The sequence below is a fragment of the Miniopterus natalensis genome, chromosome 1 (genome assembly GCF_054644295.1).
Source record: "Miniopterus natalensis isolate mMinNat1 chromosome 1, mMinNat1.hap1, whole genome shotgun sequence".
Classification (NCBI taxonomy): domain Eukaryota; kingdom Metazoa; phylum Chordata; class Mammalia; order Chiroptera; family Miniopteridae; genus Miniopterus; species Miniopterus natalensis.
Genome location: NC_142081.1, coordinates 48188628 through 48216254, shown reverse-complemented (window position 1 = coordinate 48216254; position 27627 = coordinate 48188628). Strand labels below are relative to the sequence as shown.

General features: G+C 36.0%; 2 protein-coding genes across 2 annotated transcripts in view; both read left to right on the top strand.

Moving 5' to 3' along the window:
• LOC148094125 (testis-expressed protein 9-like) overlaps positions 1–7705 on the top strand; it is a 27436-nt gene extending 19731 nt beyond the window's left edge. The window contains exons 7-10 of the mRNA XM_087813728.1: positions 4056–4098; positions 4858–4940; positions 6321–6499; positions 7656–7705. Of these exons, the coding sequence (XP_087669854.1) occupies positions 4056–4098; positions 4858–4940; positions 6321–6499; positions 7656–7705 (355 nt within the window). The remainder of the gene's footprint in view (positions 1–4055; positions 4099–4857; positions 4941–6320; positions 6500–7655) is intronic.
• TEX9 (testis expressed 9) lies at positions 6473–27627 on the top strand. Its single transcript, XM_016224970.2, has 6 exons — positions 6473–6499; positions 8309–8391; positions 8767–8940; positions 20548–20682; positions 25998–26132; positions 26779–27627. Exons 2-6 carry the CDS (start codon positions 8347–8349, stop codon positions 26854–26856), a joined length of 567 nt encoding a protein of 188 aa, XP_016080456.2. The 5' UTR covers positions 6473–6499; positions 8309–8346; the 3' UTR covers positions 26857–27627.

Sequence of the window (27627 nt, the reverse complement as noted above, 5' to 3'; positions counted from 1 at the left end):
TCCACATCCTCACCAGCATTTATCTCTTATCTTTTTGATAATAATCATTCTAACAGGTGTGAAGTGTTATCTCACTGTGTTCTGTTTTTAAAAAATATATATATCTTTATTGATTTCAGAGAGAGGAGGGGAGTGGGAGAGAGAGAGAGAAACATCAATGATGAGTCATTGATTGCTTGCCTCCCGCACACCTCCTACTGGGGATCAAGCCTGCAACCCAGGCATGTGCCCTGATCAGGAATCAAACCTCAATCTCCTGGATCCTAGGTTGATGCTCAACCTCTGAGCCACTCCAGCTGGGCTCATTGTGGTTTTGATTTCCATTCCCTTTATGATTAGTGATGTTGAGCATCTTTTCATGTACCTGTTGGCCATCTGTATGTCTGCTTTGGAAAATGTCTGTTCAGAGCCTCTGCCCATTTTTTAATTGGACTACACTGTTTTGATTATCCTTGCTTTGTAGAGTTAGTTGTTTTTGGACCTCAAAAATTGAGATAAAATTTAGAAAATCTTCGAGGAGCAAAAGCCTATTAAAGCCCAACCTTGAGGCAAAGGTCAGACTAAAAGTGTGGTCTTCCCAACTATGGATAACATTTTCCAGTGGATTAAGGTTCTTCCAGGCAAGGATCATACTAAATGGCACCTAGTGAAATTTTCCAATTGGATAAAATGGCAAAGATCTAACTGTAGGTATAGTCTCCCCATAGAAGTGTGACAACTTCAAACAACCCATTTTTTAATTGGGATCGGGAGGAGGGCGGGGAGAGGAGGAGGAGGTGTTCAGGGTAAAGACATAGAGTCTTGGAAAGCATTGTGGGTGTGCTAATGGCACATGGAACCAACTGGAATCAAATAAGTCAGAAACTCACTAGTTTTTGAGAGTTATACCAGCAAAGAAACTTTAAGAGTGATGGATCTAAATTGTTACTGTTTAAATATTAAAATAGCTGTCGATCCTCCCAGTCTTCTAAGATGAAGCAGCAGGCTGTGAGAGTTAACACAGCACTAATTTAGGGTATAATATTTAAACACATTAGAGAGCTTAGAAACAAAAAAGAAATGTACTTAAGTGGCAGTATATGTGGCTCAGACTTGAGATATTGGGACATTATTCAGGTACTCAGAAATAATTATTGCATATGATCCAGCAATTCTCCTCTAGCTATTTAATCAAGAAAAATGAGGATATATTTCTAAGCAAAGACTTGCATGCAAATGTTTATAGCAGTCTTATTCATAATTGCTAGAACTTGGGAACAACTCAATATCCATCAAGTGGTGAATGTATAAACAAATCATGGTATATCCATGCAATGGAATACTATTTGGGAATAAATAGCAATGAACTACTGATAAAGCATCAATATAGATGCTAAGTCGAAGAAACCAGACCAAAAAATTGTACATACTGTATGATTCCATTTAGTTGATGTTCTGGAAAAGTTAAAATTACAGGGACAGAAATCAGATAAGTGGTTGTGTGGGGTTCAAGGGAGGGGAGGGCATTAATTGCAAAGGGGCACAAAGGATTCCTGGACTTGAATCTCTATTTCCTTCACCAGGTTAGGGAAATTTTCTGTCATTTTTTTCCAAATAGGTTTTCAATTTCTTGCTCTATTTCTTCTCCTTCTGGAATCCCCGTGATTCGAATGTTGGTACACTGAAGTTGTTCCAGAGGCTCCTTACACTATTTTCAGTTTTTTGGATTCTTTTCTTTTTGCTGTTCTGATTGAGGGGTTTTGCTTCCTTATATTCCAAATCTCTGATTTGATCCTCTGCTTTATCTACTCCACTGTTGATTCCTTGTAATGTATTCTTCCTTTCAGTTAATGTATTCTTCATTTAGGTTTTTTTTTTTAATGTTTTCTATCTCTTTTTTTATGTTTCCTCTTTGTTGAAGGTCTTACTGAGTTCATTGAACATACTTACAACCAGTGTTTTGAACTCTACATCTGATAGATTACTTGTCTCCATTTTGTTTAGTTCTTTTTCTGGAGGGTGGTTCTGTTTTTCGTTTGGGACATGTTTCTTTGTCTCCTCATTTTGGCTGCCTCCCTGTATTTGTTTCTATGTATTAGGTAGAGCTGCTATGTCCCCTGGGCTTGGTAGAGTGGCCTTATGTAGTGGGTGTCCAGTGGTATTGCCTCCCCATTTACTTGAGGTGGGCACTTCAGGTGCAACCCCCCTGTGTGGGCTGTGTCCACCCTTCTGTTGTTGTTGAGCCTTGATTGCTGTTGGCATGTCAATGGAAGGGATTTACCCCCCAGGCCAGTTGACTGCAAGGACTGGCTTTGACCACTGACCACCATGGAGGATAGCTGTGCTGGGGCCCACCCCACAGAGAAGACTTACTGAGTCTGCCCCTTGAGTGTGTCACTTGTGGAGGTGGTTGGGTGGTGCTTTGATGTGGTCTGAAGCTGTCCACTGGGTACACTGGCTCAGGCCTCCCAAGAGGTGCAGGCTAAGGTCAGCTTCCACCTGTGTTCTTCCCGGGGCCACCCAGCATGAGCTACAAAGTGATCTGTAGATGGCTGCTACTTGTGCTGGGCTTGGAGGTGCCCTGGCAAGACTAAGCTGTGAACCAAAGCTGGCTGCTGCTAGTTCCGGGCCAGGGGTCCCTCAGCTAGAGGTATGGGGCATACTGAGGCCATATGTTGCTTGTTGGAGACATTTTATGAAAGTCCGAAGCATGGGCCAAGATAGGCTATTCATATGGAAAAGCCACTGGAAACAGCTTGAATGGGCTCACAAGTTGGGTGGGACAGGGTTTCAGGGAATGACCAGGGTGGGACAAACAGTGTGAGCATAGAAACTCAGATATGGCACCCACCTGCCAGTTCTATGGTGGGGGTCTCAGAAAAGTAACAGTGGCCTCTGCCAGCACTTAAATTTTTAAAAAAAATTTATTCATTGATTTTAGAGAGAGGGGAAAGGGAGAGAGTAACATCAATTTGTTGTTCTACTTATTTATGCATTCATTGGTTGATTTTTGTATGTGCCCTGACTGGGGATGGAACCTTGGTGAATCAGGATGAGGTCTAAGCAACTGAGCTACCCAGCCAGGGCTCTGCCTGCATTTTTATCTGACAGAACACTGCCCCTCAGCCAAGCTTTTGCCCTGATGCTAGATAATTTAGTTCCTCCCCATATGGCTGGTTCCTTTCAAGCTGTTGCCCGAGCTCTGGAGCTCAGAGGAAGTGAGTCCGAGTAAGTCCAGCCCTTTAAGGGGAACTGCCTGGGACTCCAGCAGCCTTGGTCTTACTCAGCCACAATCCCTGCTGGGTTTTGTTTTGTTTTTAATTTTTAATTGATTTTTAGAACAGAAGAGAGAGAGAGAAGGAAACATCACTTTGAGAGCAAAACTGACTGGCTGCTTCCCGCAGGCCCCTTCCTGGGGATTAAGGTCACAACCTGGGCTTGTACACTGACCAGGAATCGAGCAAGCAGTCTTTAGGTGCACAGGATGACACCCGAACTACTGAGCCACGTCGGCCAGGACTCCCTGCTGGTGTTTAAAGCCAGAAGTTATGGAGACTTCTTTTTCTAGCCCTGGAACCCTGGGCTCGGGGACCTGGTGTGGGTCTGGGGCCCCTCACTCCTCAGGAGCGACCTCCCTAGCTGTGATATCCCTCCCAACTTTTATCCACCAAAGGAGGGTGTGGGACCAGCTTGTTCCACATCTCCGCCTCTCCCCCTCTCCCCCCCCCCCCCCACTAGTCTCGATTTTCCGCCTTCTTTAAATCTCTAGTTGTAGGATTTACATTCAGCTAGATTTCAGGCAGTTCTACATGATGGTTGTTCGGGAGTTTAGTTGTATTTTTGATGTGCTTGTCGGAGGATTTGAGTACCACCTTTTTAAGGTGAATTATTTAACCAAAGCACTTCTCTTGTTTGTGACACTACTCATGTTAAATAAATCAACATATGCATACCTAGAATTATAGCAAAGTCTACTTGATGTATATTTTTCCTTTCAAATATAGTTGCTGTTGAATTTTATTGTGTCTCAGCTTAGTATCATCTATTATTAATGTATGTTTATTTTTGGTCTATAGAGGTCTGTTCGAAGGGACAGTTCATCTATATTCAGAAACTCAGGTATAAAATCAACCTTTTTGTGAATGTAATTACATTCTGTAAAATTTAGATTTTTAAAAAGCTTTTCTTAGACAAAACAGAGAAGGCGTATGACTCTAGAAATAGAATATAAGCCTTGATACTCGGAAGAGATGTCTTCATGAAATTTTGCTCATAAAATGAATTTGGTTTTGTCTCATAATTTCACTGAACAATTTGGAGCTTCATTAGAAAAAATTCTAAATGAAATGAATCTGAACCCTAAGGATATTTTCTCTCTCTGAAGCCCAAATTTACTAGATAGATGATCTGAAAAAGAAAATTATTCACTTACAAAGAATGTGATTTAAAAGGTTTATTCATTCATTTAAATATTTACATGTAGAGATCACTTTGTAGGTACTGAGCTTACTGTGGTCTATAACTTCCCCACCCATAGGGATCTAGGCCGAGGTAACAGTATACACGAACGCTGTCCGGGGAGTAATCAGTAAGGGGAACTAAATTCTGTGAGTCAGAACATCCAATTTAACATTTCACCAGCTAGCTAAATGTCCTTGAATCTTTGAGCCTCATAGCCTTATCTTGAAATCTCTTGGTCCTAATGATATCTAGGTCTTTTCCATCCATACAATTCTGGAATTTTAAAAAAACTGTTTGATTAATTTCATAAAAATAGCAATTCTTTATATAGCAAACTAGCAAGTCTGTGTATTATGAAATTGCTTTCTTTGGCAAATGGTTAGAATCTAATCAATAATTTAAATTCTTTTTATGTAGCCAAAGACCAAACATGTTGATCCAGTAAACAAAGTTAAAAGAAACCTATACTCTGCAAATAAAGGAAGGAAAACAAATTCAAGGTATAGTACAGTTTTAAAAGTATACTTTTTTCTAAATTTTGTAATTTACAGTATCATCATTCTTAATTATTAAGGTCTTTCTATTTCTCCCATTTTTTTTATCTCCAAGTATACAAAACTACGCTGTCTATATCTATTCACATTCAATAATTTAAAACATTTTCTACTCAGAAATGTCTCACAGCAGTTAATTTTTATATTTTCTTAAACAAAGTACATTTCGAAATTTTAAATGTTATTTTTGGTGATATATTTTTTTAGAACTGTGATTAGAACCTAGGTGTTATATTCTGCCTAGTTCTCTCAAGTAGACTAAATAGTTATATACTTTTTGAGCATTTAACAGGGCACCATACTTTATTGTATATATTCAGATATAGAATTATTTGGCTTGCTGTAAATAAGACTATAATGTAATTATAATTTACATTCTATTGCTTTTGATAAGAAAGAATTCAAGACTGATCTTAGTATTTTAAGCATAAAATGGGACTCACGAGGCTCTTTGGGCTGGAGACTTTCTGGAAAAAGAGGGTATGTGGGTTGTACCAATCAGCTTCTTATTCACAGTAAGTTATTAAATTTATATATCTATTTCTTACCCAAACTCCTAATTGCATTATAATTTGGGAGAAATCTTTAATTCTTGTCTTTTAATTGGCTAAATAACTTTTTTTTCCAATAAAAGAAAAAATAGAATGAAAGGATAGGAAGAGAAAATCTAAAATGGATTAACTGAAGAAAAAGAACATATACTACATACATAACTGTAGAGGATTATCTTATTTTTAGACTTCATGCTTACTTTGGAAAGAAAAGGTTTTCCTAAATAGAATTCAGAAGCCTTTGCTTATGTGTCAAAAGTAAATCCAACCTTTTGGTCGACTTTGATCCTGGTTACAATGTATTTTTTTAGGTTGAAAAAAATATTGTTTGAGTTAATAACTGTTCATTCTGTGATTCTTTCTCGAGGTATTAGTCTTTAGTGTTTGCAGAATTATGGCTAGAGTGCTATCAGTTTTACAGTTCTTTTCCAGCAGCACGTAAAATTAAAAGCCAGTCTAGATTTGACCTAGGAAGCCAAGTTTAGAACTCTTATTTTTGATGTTCACTTGTTTGGAGGCAGTGTTCAAACAAACTAGCCTCACAAAGCCTTCTCTAGCTCTGTGGTTGTGTGATTTATAAAGATTGAAAGTCTACTAAGTCTGTTATAGTATAGTCTTTGAAAGTATCAATTATAGATTTCATCACATTTAAAATTTATAGTAACTTTGATATGCTTTGTTATTTGGATAAAAGTCATATCTCTGAGTCTTACCTTCTTTTAATATATATAAAGTATATATAATGTACATTTATATGTGTAATTTTCTTTTTTAGTATAAAATTGAAACACTCTGATGTACAAACTGCCAATGATGTTGCCATTCCAGAGGATTTCTCAGACTTTTCTCTTGCAAAAACAGTTAGCAAAATTGAAGGGCAACTAGAAGAAGCAGGCTTACCTGATTATATAGATGATGATATTTTTTGTGGTGTTAGTAAAGACATTGGAACAGGTAGGTTTTCTTTTTTTTATATCACAATTACTTAGAAAAACATATGTAGGAACTTTTTCTTGCATTTAAAAATGTATTGTGATATGTTTGTTTCAAAATCATCTAATGGGACATGGTGGTGGAAGGAATGAGTGGAATTATAAGTAAAGTAATTGGTTATGAGTCAGTAATTACTGAAAATGGGTCATGGGTAAGTAGGGTTTCATTGAATTAGTCTCTACTTTTATGGTGTTGGTTTCATTGACCACTCTTCAACTAATGTTAAAATGCTCCAAAGCTAATCATTAAAACATTAAAATTAAAGACAACAACACATGGTTCTTTGAATTTTTTTCACTTACCATTATTGTATTCTACTTATTGCATATTAAATTAACACAGGCAAAAGGATAAATGAATTATAGATATAACTAACATCAGGTAAAATGATCAAATGAATTTTCTAATATAGTTTTTTTTCTTATAAACTCATTTTCTTCATATTTTTCTAATGAGAAAAATAATACTAAGTTTAGATAATCTAAAAACATTGTTAGTTACTAATAATGCCTCTAAAATTGTTATGTTTATGAGGAGTCACAAATGCTATTGTAAACAAAAGGTAAGACAGTTGAGTGTATGTGTGTACATAGTTAATGCTGAGCTATAATTAATTGTGAGTTCAGGCAAGTTACTTAGCCCCTCTATAATAGCATTATCTGAGTTTAAAAATTTAGCAGTTTGTATTAGATGATTATAAGCTTTAAAATTCTCTGATTCTGTGAAAATCACAACAATTATATGTATAATGATTGTTGTGATGCATGCTAGTTAGTCCTAAGTGAAGAGCAATACATTTATGCATCTATTACGTTCATTGACCTATCCAAGCTTTATGGGGTTAGTTGCAGGAGGGAAGTTAAATGAAGCAGGAAGTTGCCTTTGTGTCTCTGTTAAGATACCTTCAAGGACACAGTGGTCTGATGTTAGCTGTTCCTTGTACACAGTGAACCATGACCCTGTTACAGGGTTCCTCCTTCCAAATACAGGGAACCAGCACAAACAGACTACCTTAAATTGCTACTTTTTCTCATTGCTAAATCACCTCTCCGCCACTTTTACCTCTCTCTTGAGAATTTTTAGCCTAGGTGTCTCCTCTTGTATTCTTTTATTCCAGGTGATTGCCTAGGGTTACCTGGGGGAGGAAAAGATCAAAAAGTAGTTTAGCAGCATAGATTGCTTTGTAAGACAAAAGTTGGAATGGGATGGGGAGGTTAGTGCTGTGGACCTAAAGTTGGGGAAAGAGATAGTAGGAAAAATCATGCTCTCTCTTTCTTCCTTCTTTTCCCCTAGAGACCAACTACTGCAGAAGCCACAGTTTTGAATTTATCATTCCCCTTCTATTGTTGTTAGCCTGAAGTTATGTGAAGCTAGAAGGAGAGTTGAGGCTAGACAGATCTAGGTGGGTTAGAGCCAACCATAGTTCATCAGCTCCGTAACACTGGGCACACTTCGGAAGAGCTTTGGAACAGGAAGTGTGTATGCAAACTTATGTGAATACTGCCTGTGGCTCAAATTCTCAGGAGTGGTTTTGTTTTCCCCCCCACTTTCTTTACTTGTTTCCACTGTTGAGATGTGAAGTTTATTTCTGTTGGGTGGATTTGTTCATTTACCTTTATATTAGGGGTATTTAGTCTTCCCAAACAGGGATCTCCTGTTGGATTCCTATCTTGAGCATTTTTGTTCTTTCATAATATAATGGTCTCTCTTACAAATGATGATGTCTTCGATTCAGTGAAAGGCAATACATATAATTATTTAAATCCACAGAAGCACAGATCAGATTTCTGAAGGCCAAACTCCGTGTTATGCAGCAGGAATTGGATAATGTTGTATGTGAATGCAATAAAAAGGTTAGTTTTTAAAACCTCTCAATATACATGCCTAATATTAGAAGACATTTTAGGAGCAATTATGATTAAATTTTTAAAATAGCTTCATTGAAATATAATTCAGTTAAATTTTGAATTCAGAAATTATATATGAATACTGAACTTTATTCCAAGATGTTGAATTTTCAGAGCTAAAGAATTTTAAATACTTGTTTGCAATTATAATTCTCTATAGTAGATTTAAAAGTGTAAGCTATTAAGCACAAGTAAAATATCTGACTTCCAGTTTTGAAGATGAAAATCAAAGATTATATGACGTTCCTTTTTGTTTTCTGCTTTATATTTTAATCCAAATCATGTGCGTTTTTCACATAATCTATAATTTCATAACTATAGGAGGCTGAAATTCAGGATTTAAAGTCTCAAGTAAAAAATTTTGAGGAAGATTGTGTGAGGCAGCAGCGAACAATTAATTTACAACAGTCTCAAGCAGAAAAATATAAAACTCTTTTTGAAGAAGCAAACAAAAAATATGATGGATTACAGCAACAGCTGTCTTCAGTAGAAAGGGTAATTATTTTGCTATTTTTCCTGACCTAATGCCAAAGATGCACTCAAACAGTAAAGTTACACATTCGTATAGACACCACTTTTGAGTGTTTAGTTATTTTGTCAGTATTGACTAAAAACTCTTTCTCCATATATAGGAGAGTATTTTTTTAAATAGTTTTATTGAGCTATAGCTCACATATAACACATCTCACCCTTTTAAAGGGTACAATTCATTGGCTTTTATTGTATTCACAGAGTTGTGCAACTATCACCACTATCAATTTTAGAACATTTCATCACTCCAAAAGGACACCCACACCCTTTAGCCAAGTACCCCATTCCTCTTCCCCCAAACCCTTCCAGCCCTAGCAACATCTAATGTACTTTTTATCTCAATAGATTTGCCTATTCTGGACATTTCATATACATAGCATCATACAATGTGTGGTATTTTGAGATTGACGTCTTCAGCTTAACATGTTTTCAAGGTTTATCCACACTGTAGCCCATACCGTTACTTTAGTCCTTTTCATGGAGTGTATAACTGTGACACATTTATCGGTTTATCAGTTGTTGGGCATTTGAGTTGTTTCCAGTTTTTGGCTATTGTGAATAATGCTGCTATGAACATTGATGTCCAGGTTTTGCGTGGATGTTTTCATTTCTCTTGGGTACATTCCTAGGAGTGGAATTGCTGGATCATAGGTTCACCCTTTATTTAACCTTTTGAGGAACTGCCAACTTTTTCCAAACCAGCTGTACCATTTTTACATTTCCATCAGCAGTGTATAAGGGTTCCAGTTTTTCTCTGCATCCTCACCAACACATGTTAATTACCTTTTTCCAATAGCCATCCTGTTGGTTTGAAGTGGTTATCTCATTGTGGTTTTGAGGTGCATTTCCCTGATAACTAATGATGTTGAGGATCTTTTCATATGTGTATTGGCCATTTGTATACCTTCGTTGGAGACATGTCTGTTCAGGTCCTTTGCCCATTTTTGAAATGGAATTTTAAAATTATTGAGTAGTAAGATATCATTACATATTCTAGATACAGTCTCTCATCAGATATATGATTTGCAAATATTTCTCCCATTCATTGGGTTGTTTTTTCACTTTCTTTATGGTGTCCTTTAAAGCACAAAAGTTTTAAATTTTGAAGTTCAATTTATTTGGTTGCTTGTGCTTCTGATGTCATATCTATGGGGAGAATATATTTTAAGTAAATTATCCTACTTAAGAATTTTTATATTACATACCATTGTGTTAATAAAAATAAACTATACAGTGTTACTTTGTAAGACTGAGTGATGGTAAAATTTATGTAACATAACATGTATTGAGATTTTAGTAGTAAGAAAATATGCATTCTTCATGACTGTCATACTTCTCTTTAGGGTGTTCATATAAAAGTGTCTGTTTTAAAATATTTTGGTCTTGTATAATTAGCATTATCTTCTGGTAATACTTTTTTTTAATATATCTTTATTGATTTCAGAGAGAGGAAGGGAGAGGGAGATAGAAACATCAATGATGAGAGAGTCATTGATCGGCTGCCTCCTGCACACCCCCAACTGGGGATCAAGCCTGCAACCCGTGCATGTGCCCTGACTGGGAATCAGATCCCGATCACCTGGATCCTAGGTCGATGCTCAACCACTAAGCCATGCCCGGCTGGGCAGGTAATACATTTAAAAAAAAAAAAATGTCTTTATTGACTTCAGAGAGAGGAAGGGGGAGAGGGGCAGAGAGAGAAACATCAATGATGAGAGTCATTGATCAGCTTCCTCCTGCATGCCCCCTGCTGGGGACCGAGCCGGGACCAGGACTAACTGAGATCTCCTGGATCATAGGTCCATGCTTATCCGCGGAGCCACACCAGCCGGGCTGTAATATATTTTTTAGCAACAGATTTATTGAAATATAATTTATTTACAACAGATCACCTCCTTTATTATACAGTTCTGTAAGTTTTGACAAATGCAGAGTCATGTAACCATCACCATAATTATGAGATATAAAACGGGGTCCATCATCCCACAAAATTCCCTTGCGAACATAGTCAAGTCCTTCCTTTTCTCCCAGCCTCAAGCAACCACTCACCTGTTTTTGGTTCTTATTTTTTGGCTCTTTCCATAATGTCATATAGAATAGAATTACATAGTAGCCTTTTGAATCTATTTTTTTCACTTAGCATAAAGCATTTTAGATTCATCCATGTTGCAGTAGTATGTTCATTTTTGTTGCTGAGTAGTGTAACATTACCAAATTTTGTTTACCTACTCATCTGGAAATAAAAATTGATTATAGTATCTAATACTCTAAGCCTGTGCTGTCCAATATGGTAGCCATTCACTATATGTGAGTAGTCCAAATTGTGACATGTTGTAAGTTTAAAATAAACATCAGATTTTGAAGACTAAACATAAAAGAGAATAAAGAATATAAAATCTCAGTATTTTTTCTATTGGTTACGTGTTGAAATAATATTTTGGATATATTGGGATAAATGAAATATAGTATTAAAATTAATTTTACTGCCCAGCCGGGCGTGGCTCAGCGGTTGAGCATCAACCCAGGATCCAGGCGATCAGGGCTCGATTCCTGGTCAGGGCACATGCCCCAGTTGCAGGCTTGATCCCCAGTAGGGGGCGTGCAGGGGGCAGCCGATCAATGACTCTCTCATCATTGATGTTTCTATCTCTCTCCCTCTCCTTTCCTCTCTCTGAAATCAATAAAGATATATATATTTTTTAAATTTACTTATTAAAGTGGCTACTAGAAAATTTAAAATTAAATTTATGGTTCATATTATATTTCTATTGGTCTAAGAAATCTGGACAAGTGGTCTAAGGAAAAAATGCTGTTGTATCTGGGAAACAACTGTTTTAATTTGTATTGATACTTTATCATTTGTTGTTACACAACCAAGCTCTGGTTGTATCACTGCTCTAGTCTCACATAATCTTGAAATCTTGTTTATGTCTTTAATTCTTTTCTTGTTCTTCGCCCTCATACTTAATCCTGTGCATTCTTTCTTCCTCATGTTTTTCATTCATCTCTTCTTTCCAATTCCCATTGCCATTCACTACTTGGTTCAGGCTACTATTAGCTTATTTCTGACCCTCCTTACTGCTTATTTTATGTCCTTTCTCTTTTTCTTATCCATTGTATCCTGTACTGTAGCAATAGATTAATATTCCCAAAGGACTACATTGGTTATAACTCTACCTTTGTATGGGCAGAAAAGTATCTAACATTTTTTGAGTGCTATGTGCCAGGCAAAACACGTGTTATAAAAAGGAAACTGAGCCTGAGAGGTTAAGGAGATTGCCCAAGGTCGTATAGGAGTAGCAGAGCAGGATTCAAACAGTGTTTGACTCCAAAGTCTCTGTTTTTTCTTCAAATCATGTAGATTTTTTTCCAACTGCCCACTCCCACCAAATTAAATGGACTTAAACACACAGCTATTCCAAAATCTCATTGCTGTTTAGAGTTAAATATGTGAAACTTTTGGTGCACAGTGACTGTACTAAGTCATTATGATACACTGGCTATCTGAAGATTTTTTTATTGTTGTTCACCCTCACTGGAGGATATTTTTTCCATTGCTTTACAGAGGGTGGAAAGGAATGGGGGAGGGGGAGAGAGAGAGAAAGATCCATGTGAGAGAGACACATGAATTAGTTGCCTCCTGCACGTGCCCCAACTGGGGCTGGGGATCGAACCTGCAACCCAGGTACGTGCCCTTGATCAGAACTGAACCCATGACTCTTAGGTGCACGGGCTGACGCTCTAACCACTGAGCCACGCTGGCCACGACTATCTGAAGATTTTTGCAAAACTTTCATTTGCTCTAAACATCCCAGCTTGAATCCTTATCTACCTAGGAGCCAGAGAAGCATAATAACTCTCCTAGGTTATATGGAACTCAAGATTGAATCTTTCTTTGTTAATTCCATTTATTTTATATATTTCTAGAAAAAGATCTCAATGTACAGTTCACAGAAATGAAAAACAGCTTGTGTTTGGTGAAGATCCTTCTATAAACCTGCAAAAGCTAACTATTTAAACAATTATGTATATTAACTCAGATAACTCAACACGAAAACAAACAAACAGTACTATTAAAATATGGGCTGAGGACCTGAATAAGCACTTCTCCAAGGAGGACATATAGGTGGCCAATAGACATGAAAAGATGCTCAGCATCACTAATCATCAGAGAAACGCAAATTAAAACCACAGTGAGATATCACCTCACACCTGTGAGAATGTCTATCAACAGAATCAGCAAAAACAAGTGTTGGCAAAGATGTGGATAAAAAGTGCACTGTTGGTGAGAATGCAGATTGTTGCAGCAACTATGGAAAGCAGCATGGAGGTTCCTCAAAAAATTAAAAACAGAACTACCTTATGATCGAGCAATTACACTCCTACATATCTGAAGAAACCAAAAACACTAATTAGAAAAGATACATGTACCCCTATTTTCATTGCAGAGTTATTTACAATAGCCACGATATGGAAGCAAACCAAGTGTCCATCAACAGATAAGTGTATAAAGAAGATGTAGTACATACGTGTAATGAAATATTACTCGGCCATAAAAAAAGAATGAAATCTTACCATCTGTGACAATGCGGATGGACCTGTTATGCTAAGTGAAATCTAAAGAACTAAAAATGAATGAACAAAACAGACTCATAGATGGAGAGAACAAACTGATGGTTGCTGATTGGAGAAAGGTTGGGGGGGCTGGGTGAAAAAGGGAATGTAGCCCAACTGGCGTGGCTCAACCGTTGAGCAATGACCTATGATCCAGGAGATTGAGGTTTGATTCCCTATCAGGGCACATACCCAGGTTTTGGGCTTGATCCCCCAGCAGGGGGCATGCAGGAGGCACCCAGTCAATGACTCATCATTGATGTTTCTGTCTCTCTCTTCCTCTCCCTTCCTCTCTCTCTGAAATCAATAAAAATATATATATTTTAAAAAGGAGTATAGTCAATATTATTGTAGTCAAAAAAATATATATTTGTTAAAAAGGAGTGTAGTCAATACTATGTGTGGTGCCAGGTGGGTACTTGAAATATTGGGGTGAGCATTTTGTAAAATATATAATTGTCTAACCACTATGCTGTATACCTGAACTAATATAAAATAATAGTGAATGCCAACTGTAATTGAGAAATAAAATAAACACACTATTATAATCCTAAATGTATGAACAACAAAACAGACTGGAAATAAATGAAGCCAAACTGATAAAATGAAAGGTGAAACACAAATCCACAATTCTAGCCAGAGAATTCAGCAGTAGCACCCATCTCTCAATAATTGATATTACAACTAGAAAATCAATAAGGATATAGAATTCTTGAACAACACTATCACCAAATTTCACCTCATTCATATTTATAGAACACTCAACACAGTATAGTATATTCTTTTCAAGTACACATGAAGCAGTCGCCAAGAGTGGCCAAATGCTGGTCCATAAAAATAAAACATATTTTAGAAGAATGAAATCATACAGAGTGGGTTCTCCAACACATAATTAAATTAGAAATCAATTGACAGAAAGATGAAAAATCCATAATTATTTAGAAATTAAACCATACACTTCCAATAATCCAGAAAAATCAGAAAGAAAATATTTTGAACTTAATGAAAATAAAAGGACTATTGAAATTTGTGGGATGCAGTTAAGCAGCTTTAAATGCCTGTATTAGAAAAAACAAAAATAAGGGGTTTGAACTGACACATCACAAAAGATATACAAATGGCAAAAAAAAATACATGAAAAGATGCTCAAGTTCAATAGTTACAAAGAAAATACAAACGAAACTGTTGTAAGATACTACTTCTGCCTTCTAGAATGGCTAAAATTTAAAAGACTGACAATATCAAGTGTTGAGGCTATAGAATAATTGGAACTCATATATTGCTAGTGGGAATAAAATATGGTACAATCACTGTGGAACACAATTTGAATGTTTGGTAAAAATTCATCTGTGAAGCCATCTGGCCCAGGGCTTTTGTTTGAGGTTTTTTGATTACTGGTTGAATTTTGTTAGTAGTTATCAGTTTCAGTTCTGTTTCTTCCTGATTTAACCTTAGAAGATTACATGTTTCTAGGGATTTCTCTGTTTCTTCCAGGTTGTCCAATTCCTTGGCATATTATTTTTTAATAATCTTTTGTATTTCTGTGGTGTCATTTGTCACTTCTCTTTCATGTCTGATTTTATGTATTTTGGGTCCTTTTTCTTGATGAGTCTGACTGAATTCTTATGTTTTCAAAAAACAGCTCATAGTTTCATTGGTCTTTTCTGTTGCTTTTTTAGACTCTCTCTTATTTATTTCCTCTCTGATCTTTATTATTTTTTTCCTTCTACTCACTTTGGGCTTTGTGGTTGTTTTTTCTAGTTCCTTTAGTTGTGAAGTTAGATTGTTTGATATTTTTCTTATTTTTTGAAGTAGGCCTGTATTGCTATGAATTTTCCTCTTAGAACTACTTTTCTGTGTCCCATAGATTTGGGTCATGGTGTTTTCGTTTTCATTTGCTCTCCTTATTAACCCATTCGTTACTTAGTAGCATGCTATTTGGCCTCCAGATGTTTTTGAGTTTTTTCCTGTAATTGAGTTCTAGTTTTATACCATGTTATCAGATCTTGATATGATTTGAATCTTCTAAAATTTATTGAGACTTGTTTTGTATCCTAACATTTGGTCTATTCTGGAAAATGTTCTAAGTGTACTTGAGAAAAATACATATTCTGCTGCTTTTGGGTGAAATATCCTAAAAAATACCTATTAAGCCCACCTGCTCTATGTGTCATTTAAGGCCACTGTTTCCTTGTTGATTTTCTGTCTGGATGATAGATCCATTGATGTCGTTGGTGTGTTCAAGTCCTCTACTATGACTATAATACTACTCATCTCTGCCTTTATGCCCATCATTATTCACTATATATATTTAGGTGCTTCTATATGAGTTATATCGTCTGGTTGTATTGATCCCTTCATCATTATGAAATGCCCTTTTTTTGTCTCTTGTTACAGCCTTTATTTTAAAGTCTATTTTGTCTGATATATGTATTGGTACCCTAGGTTTTTTTGGTTTCCATTTGCATGAACTATCATTTTCCATTCCTTTACTTTCAGTCTGTGTGTTTCTTTTTATCTGAAGTGGATCTCTTGTAGGCAGCATATGTATGGGTCTTGTGTTGTTGCTTTTTTTTAATCCATTCAGCCACCATGTGTATTTTGATTGGAGCATTTAGGTCATTTACATTTAAAGTGATTATTGGTAGGTATGTAGTTATTACTATATTATGTTTTCTTTTGTGTTTGTATTTCTTCTCTGTTCCTTTCTTATTCTCTTGTTCTTGTTTCTTGTATGTTGATGACTTTCTGTAGTGTTATGTTTAGATTCCTTTCATTTCTTGTATATCTCTTGTAGATTTTTGGTTTGTGGTTACCATCTGCTTCCTGTATACCAAGCTATGTTGATAGCAGTGTGTTTCAAGTTGTTGGTCCATTAAGTTTGAACACATTCTGATGTCACTTCAATTTTTACTCAGCCCCTCTACGTTTGTTTTTGTCATTTTTTTACTACTTTTGGTAATTATGCATAATTTCCTTCTTTTGCTTTTTAACCTTTGTACTAGCTTTTATAGTTAATTGGTCCACTACTTTTATTATGTGTTTGACTTTGTCAGTGAGAGTTCTTTTCTTTCCTATATTTTAATATTCATGTTTTTGATCTTTTCTTCTTGAATAAGCCCCTTTAACATTTCTTATAATACTAGTTTAGTTATTATGTGTACAACATGGTTCAGTGGTTGAGCATTGACCCATTATGTACCAGGAGGTCGCCAGTTCAATTCCTGGTCAGGGCACTTCCCCGGGTTGTGGGCTTGATCCCCAGCAGGGGTTGTGCAGGAAGGAACTGATCAATGTTGATGTTTCCCTCTCATTGATATTTCTATCTCTCTCCCCCTCTCCCTTCCTGTCTCTCTAAAGTTAATAAAAAATATTAAAAAAAATACTTGTTTAGTAGTGATGAACTACTTTAATTTTTTCTTGTATGGGAAAGTCTTTTATGTCTCTTTTTGATTCTAAATGATAGTCTTGCTAGGTATAGTAATCTTGGTTGTAGGTCCTTGCTTTTCATCACTTTGAATATTTCTTGATAATCCCTTCTGGCTTGCAAAGTTTTTGTTGAGAAATCTTCTGACAGTCTTATGGGAGCTACCTCGTGCATCATTAAGTGCCTTCCTCTTGGTACTTTTAAGATTCTCTCTTTGTCTTTAACCTTTGGCATTTTAATTATGTGTTGGTATGGGCCTCTTTTGGGTTCATCTTGTCTGGGACTCTCTACATTTCATCTTGATCCTTCTCTTTCCTTGCACCTATATCTAATCCATCAAGTCCTGCCAATTCTGTCTTCTAAATATGTAGAATTAACCACTTCTCAAAAACTCATTACTTCTACTCTAGGCTAAGCTACTTTCATTTATACCATTGCAGTGACCTCATAGATTGGTATTCCTACACTCAGTAGCAATACCACAGTAGTATAGTAATCCTTAACAAACTTAAGTCATGACACGCATACATACACGCCCCACGCGCACGCATGCACGTGTGCACACTCACACACACACACTCAGAACCCTCCAAAAGCTTCCCATATCATTCAGAATGAAATCCAAGCTCCTAGGAAGGGATTACAAGGTCCACCTAAGCTCCCCCTGCCTGTTTCTACTTTCTCAAAATCCAACACTGTGCCTATGTCACTCAGCTGAAGCCACACTAACCACCTAGATCTGCGAAATCATTTGGTCTGGCCCTGCCAAGTCCTCGCCAAAGAGAAGCAGTTCTAGCCATCACATTAGTGGTGAGTTAAATGTTTGACCAAATATAGCAGGCTAACTTTTAAGTTGATAATTTTGTATGGCCCATGAATGTTATAAATATCCAAACGGCCCTTGGCAGAAAAAAGGTTCTCCACCCCTGACTAGGTGATCTTTTAATGTACTAAATGAATTTCTGCCTCTTTGTCTTCATTGCTCCTCCAGTCTGTAATTCTTTCCACCAGATCTTTACATGAATCTTTCCTTCATTTGGAAGCCTTACCCTAACCACTTTATCTTTAATAATTATGCCCCTTCTTCACTGCTCTTTCCCATTCGTTATTTTTCTTCATAGCCCTTATCCCAGATATTACATATGTGTGTGTGTATGTATGTATGTATGTGCTTATCATCTGTCTCTTCCTTTAGAATTCAAGTTTTATAAGAGGAGGAACTTTGGTTAATTATCATGTGCCTGTTGTGTAGAATAGTACTTAGGACATAGTCAGTGCTTGATAAATGTGTTGAGTAAGTAAATATATTATTACTCCCAATTTCAGATGTAGAAACTGAGTCTACCATAGCTGGCAGGTTTTCAGATGCCAAGTTTATTGCGTTTTGTTCCTTAGCCACTTGTTTCTAGAACCTTATCTGATTACTTATTTGTCCACATCTGATTGTTCCTCTTCTGAATTCTGTGGCAATCTGTGTTACTCATATTTACAACATTTTGTCTTGTGCTCCTGATACATACCGTTTTTTCTTCTTGTCCTCTTGTAGTGCATTATGCTTTAAAAATTGAGAGAATGACAAATTATTTCTTCCTGTATCTCATAGTATTTGAGTTTTAAAGTTAGACTTGATTTTCTTTAAGCTATACAGCTTTTTCTTTTAAAACTAATACAAAACTCAGGGCTTAAGATTTTCTTAAAATTTTTTTCTAGCAATATGAAAACTAAATTTTTGTAACAATAGATTTACTTCATTGAGTATTTTCAGGATGCGAGCTCTCTCATAACAGTACTGGTATCCTGTCTGCATTTTGTAAAAAGTACTTGTGTATGATTGAAAACAGAAATGTTTTCAAGTTTTGATAAGTATTTTCCTTTCTGTAGTGGATTTACTTATTTGGGAAAACCTAATTTCCTACTTTACTGTTCTTCTGACTATCCTTTTTCTTTTTAACTTCTCCTAAGAAAGGGGGTGGGCATTATTGATTCAGGGATAGGGAGGACATCATGTGATGAAGGATGGTTTTCATTTTTCTGTGAAGTAGGTTATAGTCACCAAGAATTGTGAACATTGTAGTTAATGAGAATCTCTGCCTTTTCCGTGTGAACAGTGAGATAAATGAGACTTGCTTTTAGTGTAAGCTACTACCCAGAAAGCTGTGAAGAAGGCTGGTGATAGCAGATGGTATCCATACACAGTTTGATTTGTTTAGAAACCTACATAAAGAGCAGCATGTGTTTTGTTTTGTTTTCCCTTTAATTACTCAGAGCCAGGGAGATCAGTTTTCAAATAAAGCATACTGATACAGCCAGGAGAAAAACTTACAAAAGAAGAAAACAGACAACTGCATTTTTAACTGCATAACTTCAATTCCATATTTATTATGTTCTTTGTAAAAGGCTCTGTACTAGGCATTGTAAGTGATGCAAAGAAGATTAAGTATTACAAAATAAATTCCATTCAGTAAACATGTCATTAGTGCCTTTTGGCACTAAAGTGCTGGGAATATAGAAATAAAGGCAGTTCCTAGCCTGAAGGAGCTTACACTATAGCGGGGGGAACAAACAAAATGGAAAGATTGTTTCACACAAAGGTACTATGATATATTTACATCAAGATGCTATAGAAGCTCTGAAGAAAGGCTACCTAATCTAACCTGGGAGGATAGTGAGGAACATAGTGAGGAAAGGCTTCTGGGAGGAGGTAAAACCGTAGTATATGGCCCTAGCTGTCTTAAAGGATGAGTACCAGCCAGGTAAAAATGAGGAGTAGGAAGGGATCAGGGCAGGAGGAAGAGCATGAGCAAACGCTCAGAGGCAAGAAATATGGTGGTTTGGGAGAGATCCAAGTACTGCTGATAGAGCCAAAGGTAACATCTGTGGCAGGAGATGAGATGATGGTGCCAGATTATGGTGGAGTTTGGGAGTTTATCCTCTGTTCATATTTCTTCAAGTGTGACCTATAGATTCTCTGCAACAGCATCTCTTAGAATATTTGCAGAAATGCAGGTCTAAACCCACTCCAATTAATGGAAAATAACCCAGAAGAGCTGTTTTTTGCTCAGAATTGGGACTTCCTTGTAAGGCTAATGATGAATGCTTTGTATTTAAAAAATATTTTTTTAAATGATATATTTTGTCAGGTTTACACAAACACAGTATTTTATGAGTCTGTGTCTTACATTGGTGTTTTGGGTGGTTCCCAAAGGAGTGACTAATAAAAATAAATATAAAGAGCATGTATATTGTATATTGGGGTCAATAATAGAGGCAGAAAATTCAAAACAAAAGTAATTTGAAAGCTTAATTTGCAACTATATCTTTAAAGATATATTTTTCTAATGCCAACTCAGGGTAAGAATTCTCTGAGACCTATATCACTCAGTGTTCAGCCTCGTGGTGGTGGTGGTGGTGTGTGTGTGTGTGTGTGTAAAATTTCAGAGAAAGCAAGGAATATGGAAATGGAAAATGTTGCAAACCAATAGTGGGAACTTACGATGTATTTATAAATGTATATTTCTTTTACTGTACAGGAATTAGAAAATAAAAGACGACTACAAAAACAAGCTGCAACTACCCAGAGTGCTACAGAGGTTCGCTTGAATAGAGCTCTAGAAGAAGCAGAAAAGTATAAATTAGAGCTAAGTAAATTAAGGCAAAATAACAAGGTATGGAAAAATTGAATGGTTTTGATAGTGATCACCTTTGGTAACTTCTTTTATGCAAGAGTCAAAACTAAATAGTTTTTAAATTATAATTCTTGTAATGGTAAAAATTTCTCTTTTCAGAAGAAATACATTCAGTATCAGTATGTACATTTTCAGTAGGTAGGATTATATTGCTTGGGCAATTGCTATAAGTGGGTGATAGTGCAACTCTTTGAAGGATTCATTCAGTTTTTTCATCCAAAGTATCTTTATTTTGTGCCCATATTATATGCCAGACACTTTTCTAATCTTGGGATAAATGAAGTCTTTTTAAAAAAATCTTGTTTGTTTTATCCTTTTTGGCCTCAATTTTCTAATATATAATACAAGAGGTTATTTTACAGGTCATTGGTTCACCTGGAGGGCTTGTTAAATATAGATTGCAGGGCCCCACCCCCAGAGTTTCTGCTTCAGTAGGTCTGGGGTAAGGCCTAGAGGGCAGTTTTAACAAGCTCCCAGATGATGGCTGATGCCACTGGTTCTGAGATAACATTTTGATAACCATTGTGAGAATCACTGTAGTATTCCTAGTATCTAGCAAATGACTGACAGAATTACCACTCAATTCCTAAAATATCTGTTCAAATATCGATGTGTGTGAAAACATTTTATACATTATAAATATTGGCTATTAGTTTTAGGTTCTGTGTCAAGCTGAAAGTGATGCTCCATTGGAATTTCCCCCTTAGCACCATATTTAATAATTTAACAATGACTTGGATGATGAAATTAGGAGCCACCCTTGTTACGTAAAACAGTACATTTTGGATTAAATTAGCACAACAGGACATTGAACAAAACTGATCTTGATAAGCCCTCCGACAAGTTTAACAGTGACAAATACGTTGCAGTGGCTGTAGCATTTTAAGATATCTTCTGAGATAGTTTATACTGTATGGTATTACTATGTTCATATTTAAGAGCCATCAATGATGGCATGATGATGGAGATTTATTAATAGAAGTCATTAAGTGAACAAGTTAGGAAGTCTTTACAAACTTGCCAGTCATTAGCATGTTATTACAGTATTATTTTTAATTTGGTACATTCTAAAGGGAGTCTGAAGAAAATGAAGTGGAATAACCAATTATGTCAGGATTTGCTAATTCTGATTGTAGATTTGATCTCTATTTTAGCACACACATTAGAGAAGTAGAAAGTAAAACTTGTTTCCATGACGACAGATGAGTCTCCTAATTCTAGCCAGACATTTTGCAAATTCAAGTAGTAACTCCATATGTGAACAACTCAGTATAAAACCATCAACTTTATGTAAACAGCTTCAATGTGTTCAAGACAAACTTCCCACCCCAGGACTGCACTATGGATGATCGATTTAAACAAAGTGGGATGACGTTTTGTGTATATATTTCTATTTACTATCAAGTTTTCTTCTAGGCGTTTCATGGGTTTTGGTCTTAGATTTAAGTCTTTAATCCATTTTGAGTTCATGTTTGTGGGTGTATAAGATAGGAGCCTAGTTTCATTCTTTTACATGTGAATATCCAATTTTTCTAGTACCATTTATTGAAGGGACTCTTTTCCCATTGTGTATTCTTGGCTCCCTTCTCAAATATTAGTTGACCATGTATGCATGGGAAGAATTAATATTGTTAAAATGTCCATACTACCAAAGCCATCTATCGATTCAATGCAAATCTCTATCAAGATTCCAATGGCATTTTTTACAGATGTAGGAAAATTTATAGGGAATTACAAAAGATACCAAGGAGACAAAGCAATCCTGTTGGTGTTCATAGCATTCTCTTACAGTCCTTTGTATTTCTGGGGTATCAGCTGTAATGCCCTTCTTGTATTTCTGATATTAGTTATTTGAGCCTTCTCTTTTGTCTTAGTCTAGGTAAAGGTTTGTCAGTTTTGTTGATTTTTCTCAAAGAACCAATTCTTGATATCATTGATTTTTCTACACAGTTTCTCTATTATGTATTCATTAACTCTGCTCTAATGTTTATTATTTCCTGTGTTCAACTAACTTTGGGTTTAGTTTTTTCTAGTTATATAAGATCTTTCTTCCTTTTTACTGTAAGCATTTACAGCTATAAATTTCCCTCCCTAGAACTTTTTCACTGTATCCTATAAGTTTTGGTATGTTGTATTTTCATTATAATTTTCCTGAAGATATTTTGTAAATTCCCTTGGTTTCTTTGACCCATTGGTTTAAGAGTATGTTGTTTAATTCCACATATTTGTGAATATTAGTTTTCCTTCTGCTATTGATTCTATTTCATTATACTATGAACAGGAAAGATACTCTGTATAATTTCAATTTTTTTTAAATTTACTAAGATTTGTTTAGTGGCCTAATATAATTGGAGAATGTTCTGAAGATGTCTATTAGGTCTAGGTGGTTTATAGTGTTCAGTTACTGTTCCCTTACTCTGATTGTTCTATCCATTATTGAAAGTTGGGTATTGAAGTCTATTACTACAGAGCTGTTTCTCCTACCAGTTCTGTTGACGTTTGCTTCATATACTTAGGAGCTCTGATGTATGTGCAGATATATTTATAATTGTTATAGCGCCCTAATGAATTAACCCTTTTATCATTATATAATCTCCTTTGTCTCATAACTGTTTTACTTAGTCTGTCTTGTTTGATACTATTAGAGCCACACATATTCTCATTTGGTTACTAGTTGCTTTGAATATCTTTATCATTTCATTTTCAATCTATACATGTCCTTAGACTGAAAGTGAATTATAGACAGCATATAGTTGGTCCTGTTTTTTAAATCAATTCTAGTATATGGGGACTTTAATCCATTTATATTTCAAGTTATTACTAATAAGGAAGAACTTCTGTTGCCATTCCTTTTTTTCTGTCTTAAAGCTCTCTTTTAAATGTCTTCATTTCCTAAGCATCTTGGGCCTTAGATGATGTATTTTATTGCTCTGCCTATAGTCTCTTGGCCCTAGGCACCCATGGTTCTGCAGACACCCTGCAGCCCTCATGTCCAGTAGTGCCCACCACAGCTTTCAGCAGCCTCCAACCTGATATTCAAACTATGCCACAATTCCATCAAGTGAGACAGAAAACAGTCCCTCAGGGCAGCCCCATATGTCAAAACATCACAACCAAGTTCTACTCTTTTCTTTCCATCCCAAGGGAGGAGCTGGGAATTGAGAGGCTTCTTTCACTGTGCCCAGGAGGGTGAGCATAAATGCAATGAAATTTCCTAGTATTTTTTTTTAATTTGTACAATAAAGATAACACAGATGCCCCCCCCCCCCCCCATTGACCTCCTCTACCCCACATCCACCCCACTCCCAGGCCTTCCCCATAATAATGTCTGTGTCCATGGGTTATGCTTATAGACATATAAGTTCTTTGATTAACCTCTCCTCTCCCCTCCTCCAACCCCGCCTTCCCTCTGAGATCCCTCAGTCTGTTCCATGCTTCTATGTCTCTGGATCTATTTTGTTCATTACATTCCACATATGAGTGAGAGCATGTGGTACTTGTCTTTCTCTGACTGGCTTATTTCACTAAGCATAATACTCTCCAGTTCCCTCCATGCTGTCCCAAAGGATAAGAGATCCTTTCTAACAGCTGCATAGTATTCCATGGTATAAATGTCCCACGGCTTTTTTATCCACTCATCTACTGATGTGCACCTGAGGTGCAGCTTTGGGGTGGAATGTTCTGTAAATATCCGTTAAACCAGACAAAAAAAGGCTAAAGGAGTTTATCACCACCAAACCAGCATTGCAGGAAATGTTAAAGGAACTGCTATAATTAGAAGTAGAAATAGAGAGAAAGAGAAACATAGGCATAAAGAATTAAAATGGCAATAGGTAAGTATCAATAATAACCTTAAATGTAAACGGATTAAATGCTCCAATAAAGAGACATAGGGTGGCTGAATGGATACATGACTGAAATATAGGCTGTCTACTAGAGACCCACCTCAAAACAAAAGACTCACACAAGATGAGAGTGAAGGGATGGAAAAAGTTTTTCCATGCAAATGGAAATGAAAAAAAAAAGCTGGGGTAGCAATACTCATATTGGACAAAATAGACTTTAAAATGAAGACCATAACGAGAGACAAGAAAGGTCACTACATAATACTAAAGGGACTGATCCAAAAAGAGGATATAACCCTGATAAACATATATATACCCAGTATAGGAGCACCTAAATTTATTTTAAAAAAAACACTTCTAGAGGACTTTAAGGGAGAGATCGACAGCAAGACAGTCCTAGTAGGGGACTTGAACACCCCACTGGTTTCACTGGATAGGTCTTCCAGACAAAAAATCAACAAGGAAGCAGTGACCCTAAATGACTCCCTAGATTAGATGGATTTAATTGACATTTACAGAACATTCCTAGTATTTTGAATGTGGTTCTTGCTTGGTTGCTGCTGCTGAATTGGCTTCTAGAGTGCTCACAATACTACATTAATCTGTATATTGTATATTCAGTGTTTCCATGGGTGTTCCTTGGGGGAACAAGGGCCTGGAGCTTCCTACTTTGCCATCTTGTTGACATCACTCTCAATCATCTTTTAAAGAAGTTTTTTTAAGTCTAATATTTACTATTTTACCACGTTACTCTTTTTTGCCTAATGTCAGAGAAACTATCTACAATGTTAAGTGAGGACTTACTGTATAACATCTTCCAGTACTTAATAACTTCTGACCTGTCTTAAAGTTCACTGATCCTTTTCCCACATTGTCCACATTGCTTCAGAGCTCATCCATTTAATTTTTACCAAGATTACAAACTCGTTCTTCCTTATCATGGGCAGTGGCTGAATTCTCTAACTCAGCTCTTTCACCATAGCTGTTGCTTTTCATGGGTTCCTAGGACTCTCACCCTGCACATGGTATTTAGGTGTCTGCCAAAGATTTGAAGGGAATATACAGGCAGATTTTGAGGACTCCTCACCAATAAGACTGTTAGTTTTGGCTTGAGGGCTATCCCCTGTGGACACATGAACTGGAAAGTGCTCTCAATCAGTATGCTTCCATATCCCCTCCACTGTCTGCTTATTAAATGCTTTTAAAATTGTGTCCAGAGTTTATAGCTGCTACTGTCTGGAGAGTTGATTACTGGAATTAGAATAGAGTTATTTCAAAAACTTTTTTAAAAATGTGAGAGACTTGAACATCATTAAAAGTTATCAAAGTTACAGTAATTTAGTAATGCAAAGAAAACTTTACCAAAAATTTTATATTTCAGTAAAAAGTAATTTTTATTACTGATGTGATGATAGTTTTTATAAGTTTTTTCCTTTTTTCCTTTTGTAGGATATAGTAAGTGAAGAACACAAAAAAATTGAAGCATTAAAATCCGAAAACAGGAAGCTAGAAAAACAAAAAGGAGAATTAATGATAGGATTCAAGAAACAATTAAAATTAATTGATGTTTTAAAAAGACAGAAGGTGAGTCTATCCTAAAAAAAAAACCACCATAGATATTATTTGGCCACTCTACTAAAATATTTATTAGTATTTTTACTTTAGGTATGTTTGTCTTGACATGCTTAGGCACCAAATTTTATCTACATAAAATGTACTAAACATATTAAATATATGTAAGATTTATATAAATGTGTCATTCAAGGAAGTGGATATTTGCATGCAAGTAAATTAGTAATGTGGAAAATGGGACTGGTAAATACAGTATGGGTACTCCCTAACTAAAGAACATACCATTTAACAAGAATAAATTATTTTAGAGGATTGGTTTGCCTCTCGGAATCCTGAAGAGTGAAAATTTATTCCAAACCACTATTGTTTCCTTCTCTACATGAGTTAGCTGGTAGTGAGAAGATATGAATTCATGGTTCTGCCTCTTTTCCATTTTGCAAAGGTTAGGTATTAAAATATTGTCTCTCAACGGTTGGTTGGTACAATACCATTGGACAAATAGGCTTCTATAGGCTGACCCTTGAATGTAATTACTGTTATTCCTGAAACAGAGCTTATAATTACATAGCATATTATACACACTTTTACACATTTCCTGTTGTGTGGTTTATTCTTAATACTAAATTAGACAACATTGATTTTTTTTTTAAAAACACAGATGCATATTGAAGCTGCCAAGATGCTGTCTTTCACTGAAGAGGAATTTATGAAGGCCCTTGACTGGGGAAATTCTTAATTCTAAATACTTTAGTCTCTCTAACCAACAGTGTGTGATGGATATACATTTTACTTAAGTTATAATGGTTGGAATTGATAATGAAATCAAAAGAATTCCCTGTTTGGGGGAATATAACATTGACATGTAATTATTAGAAAAGGGAAATATTTTAGAAAATAAGAATTTAACTTTGATTCTGCTATCTTTCTTATGTTCTAATAGCCCTTTCTCAGCTGCACTTGAATAGAAATGACTTTACGTTCTGGAGATTTAGCTGTAGTTTATAAATGAGTTCATGAGAGAAATTCTGTTTTTAAATTCTTACTGACAAATTAGATACTTTGAAATTCCTCACCCTTTACAGTAGACAGAAAAAGATGCTTTAAAAAAGTCTTTTTTACATTAAAAATTAATGTTTAAAAACACATAAATATTAACATTGGGTTAGTTTGCTAAGGTTTCCATAAGTGCCAAAGACTTGATGGCTTAAACAGCAGAGACAGTCTCACAGTTCTGGAGGCAGGAATTCTGAGGTCAGTGGTTGGCTTCTTCTGAGGGCTGTCTGCTCCCCATGATGTCACATGCTCAGAAAAACATGCTTGAGACCCAATTAATTATAAGTGCTTATTTCCCTGGCCAAATCAGGCAAGTAAAGTTCCTAAACGCAAACATAGAAAGAGAACTGTAGCCTAAATAGGGATGCAGAAAAAGCTCTGAACAGTAATAGTGTAGAAAAGTTAGTCTCCATATTTATGTACATGGAATATTGTAATGAGGTGGTGGTGTAGA

Excerpts from the sequence above, each read along its gene's own strand:
- TEX9 (XM_016224970.2), top strand. The coding sequence starts at position 8,347 with ATGCAGCAGGAATTGGATAATGTTGTATGTGAATGCAATAAAAAG. Across the intron at positions 8,392-8,766 it reads TATGTGAATGCAATAAAAAG|GAGGCTGAAATTCAGGATTT; the intron begins GTTAGTTTTTAA and ends TCATAACTATAG. Across the intron at positions 20,683-25,997 it reads AATTAAGGCAAAATAACAAG|GATATAGTAAGTGAAGAACA; the intron begins GTATGGAAAAAT and ends TTCCTTTTGTAG.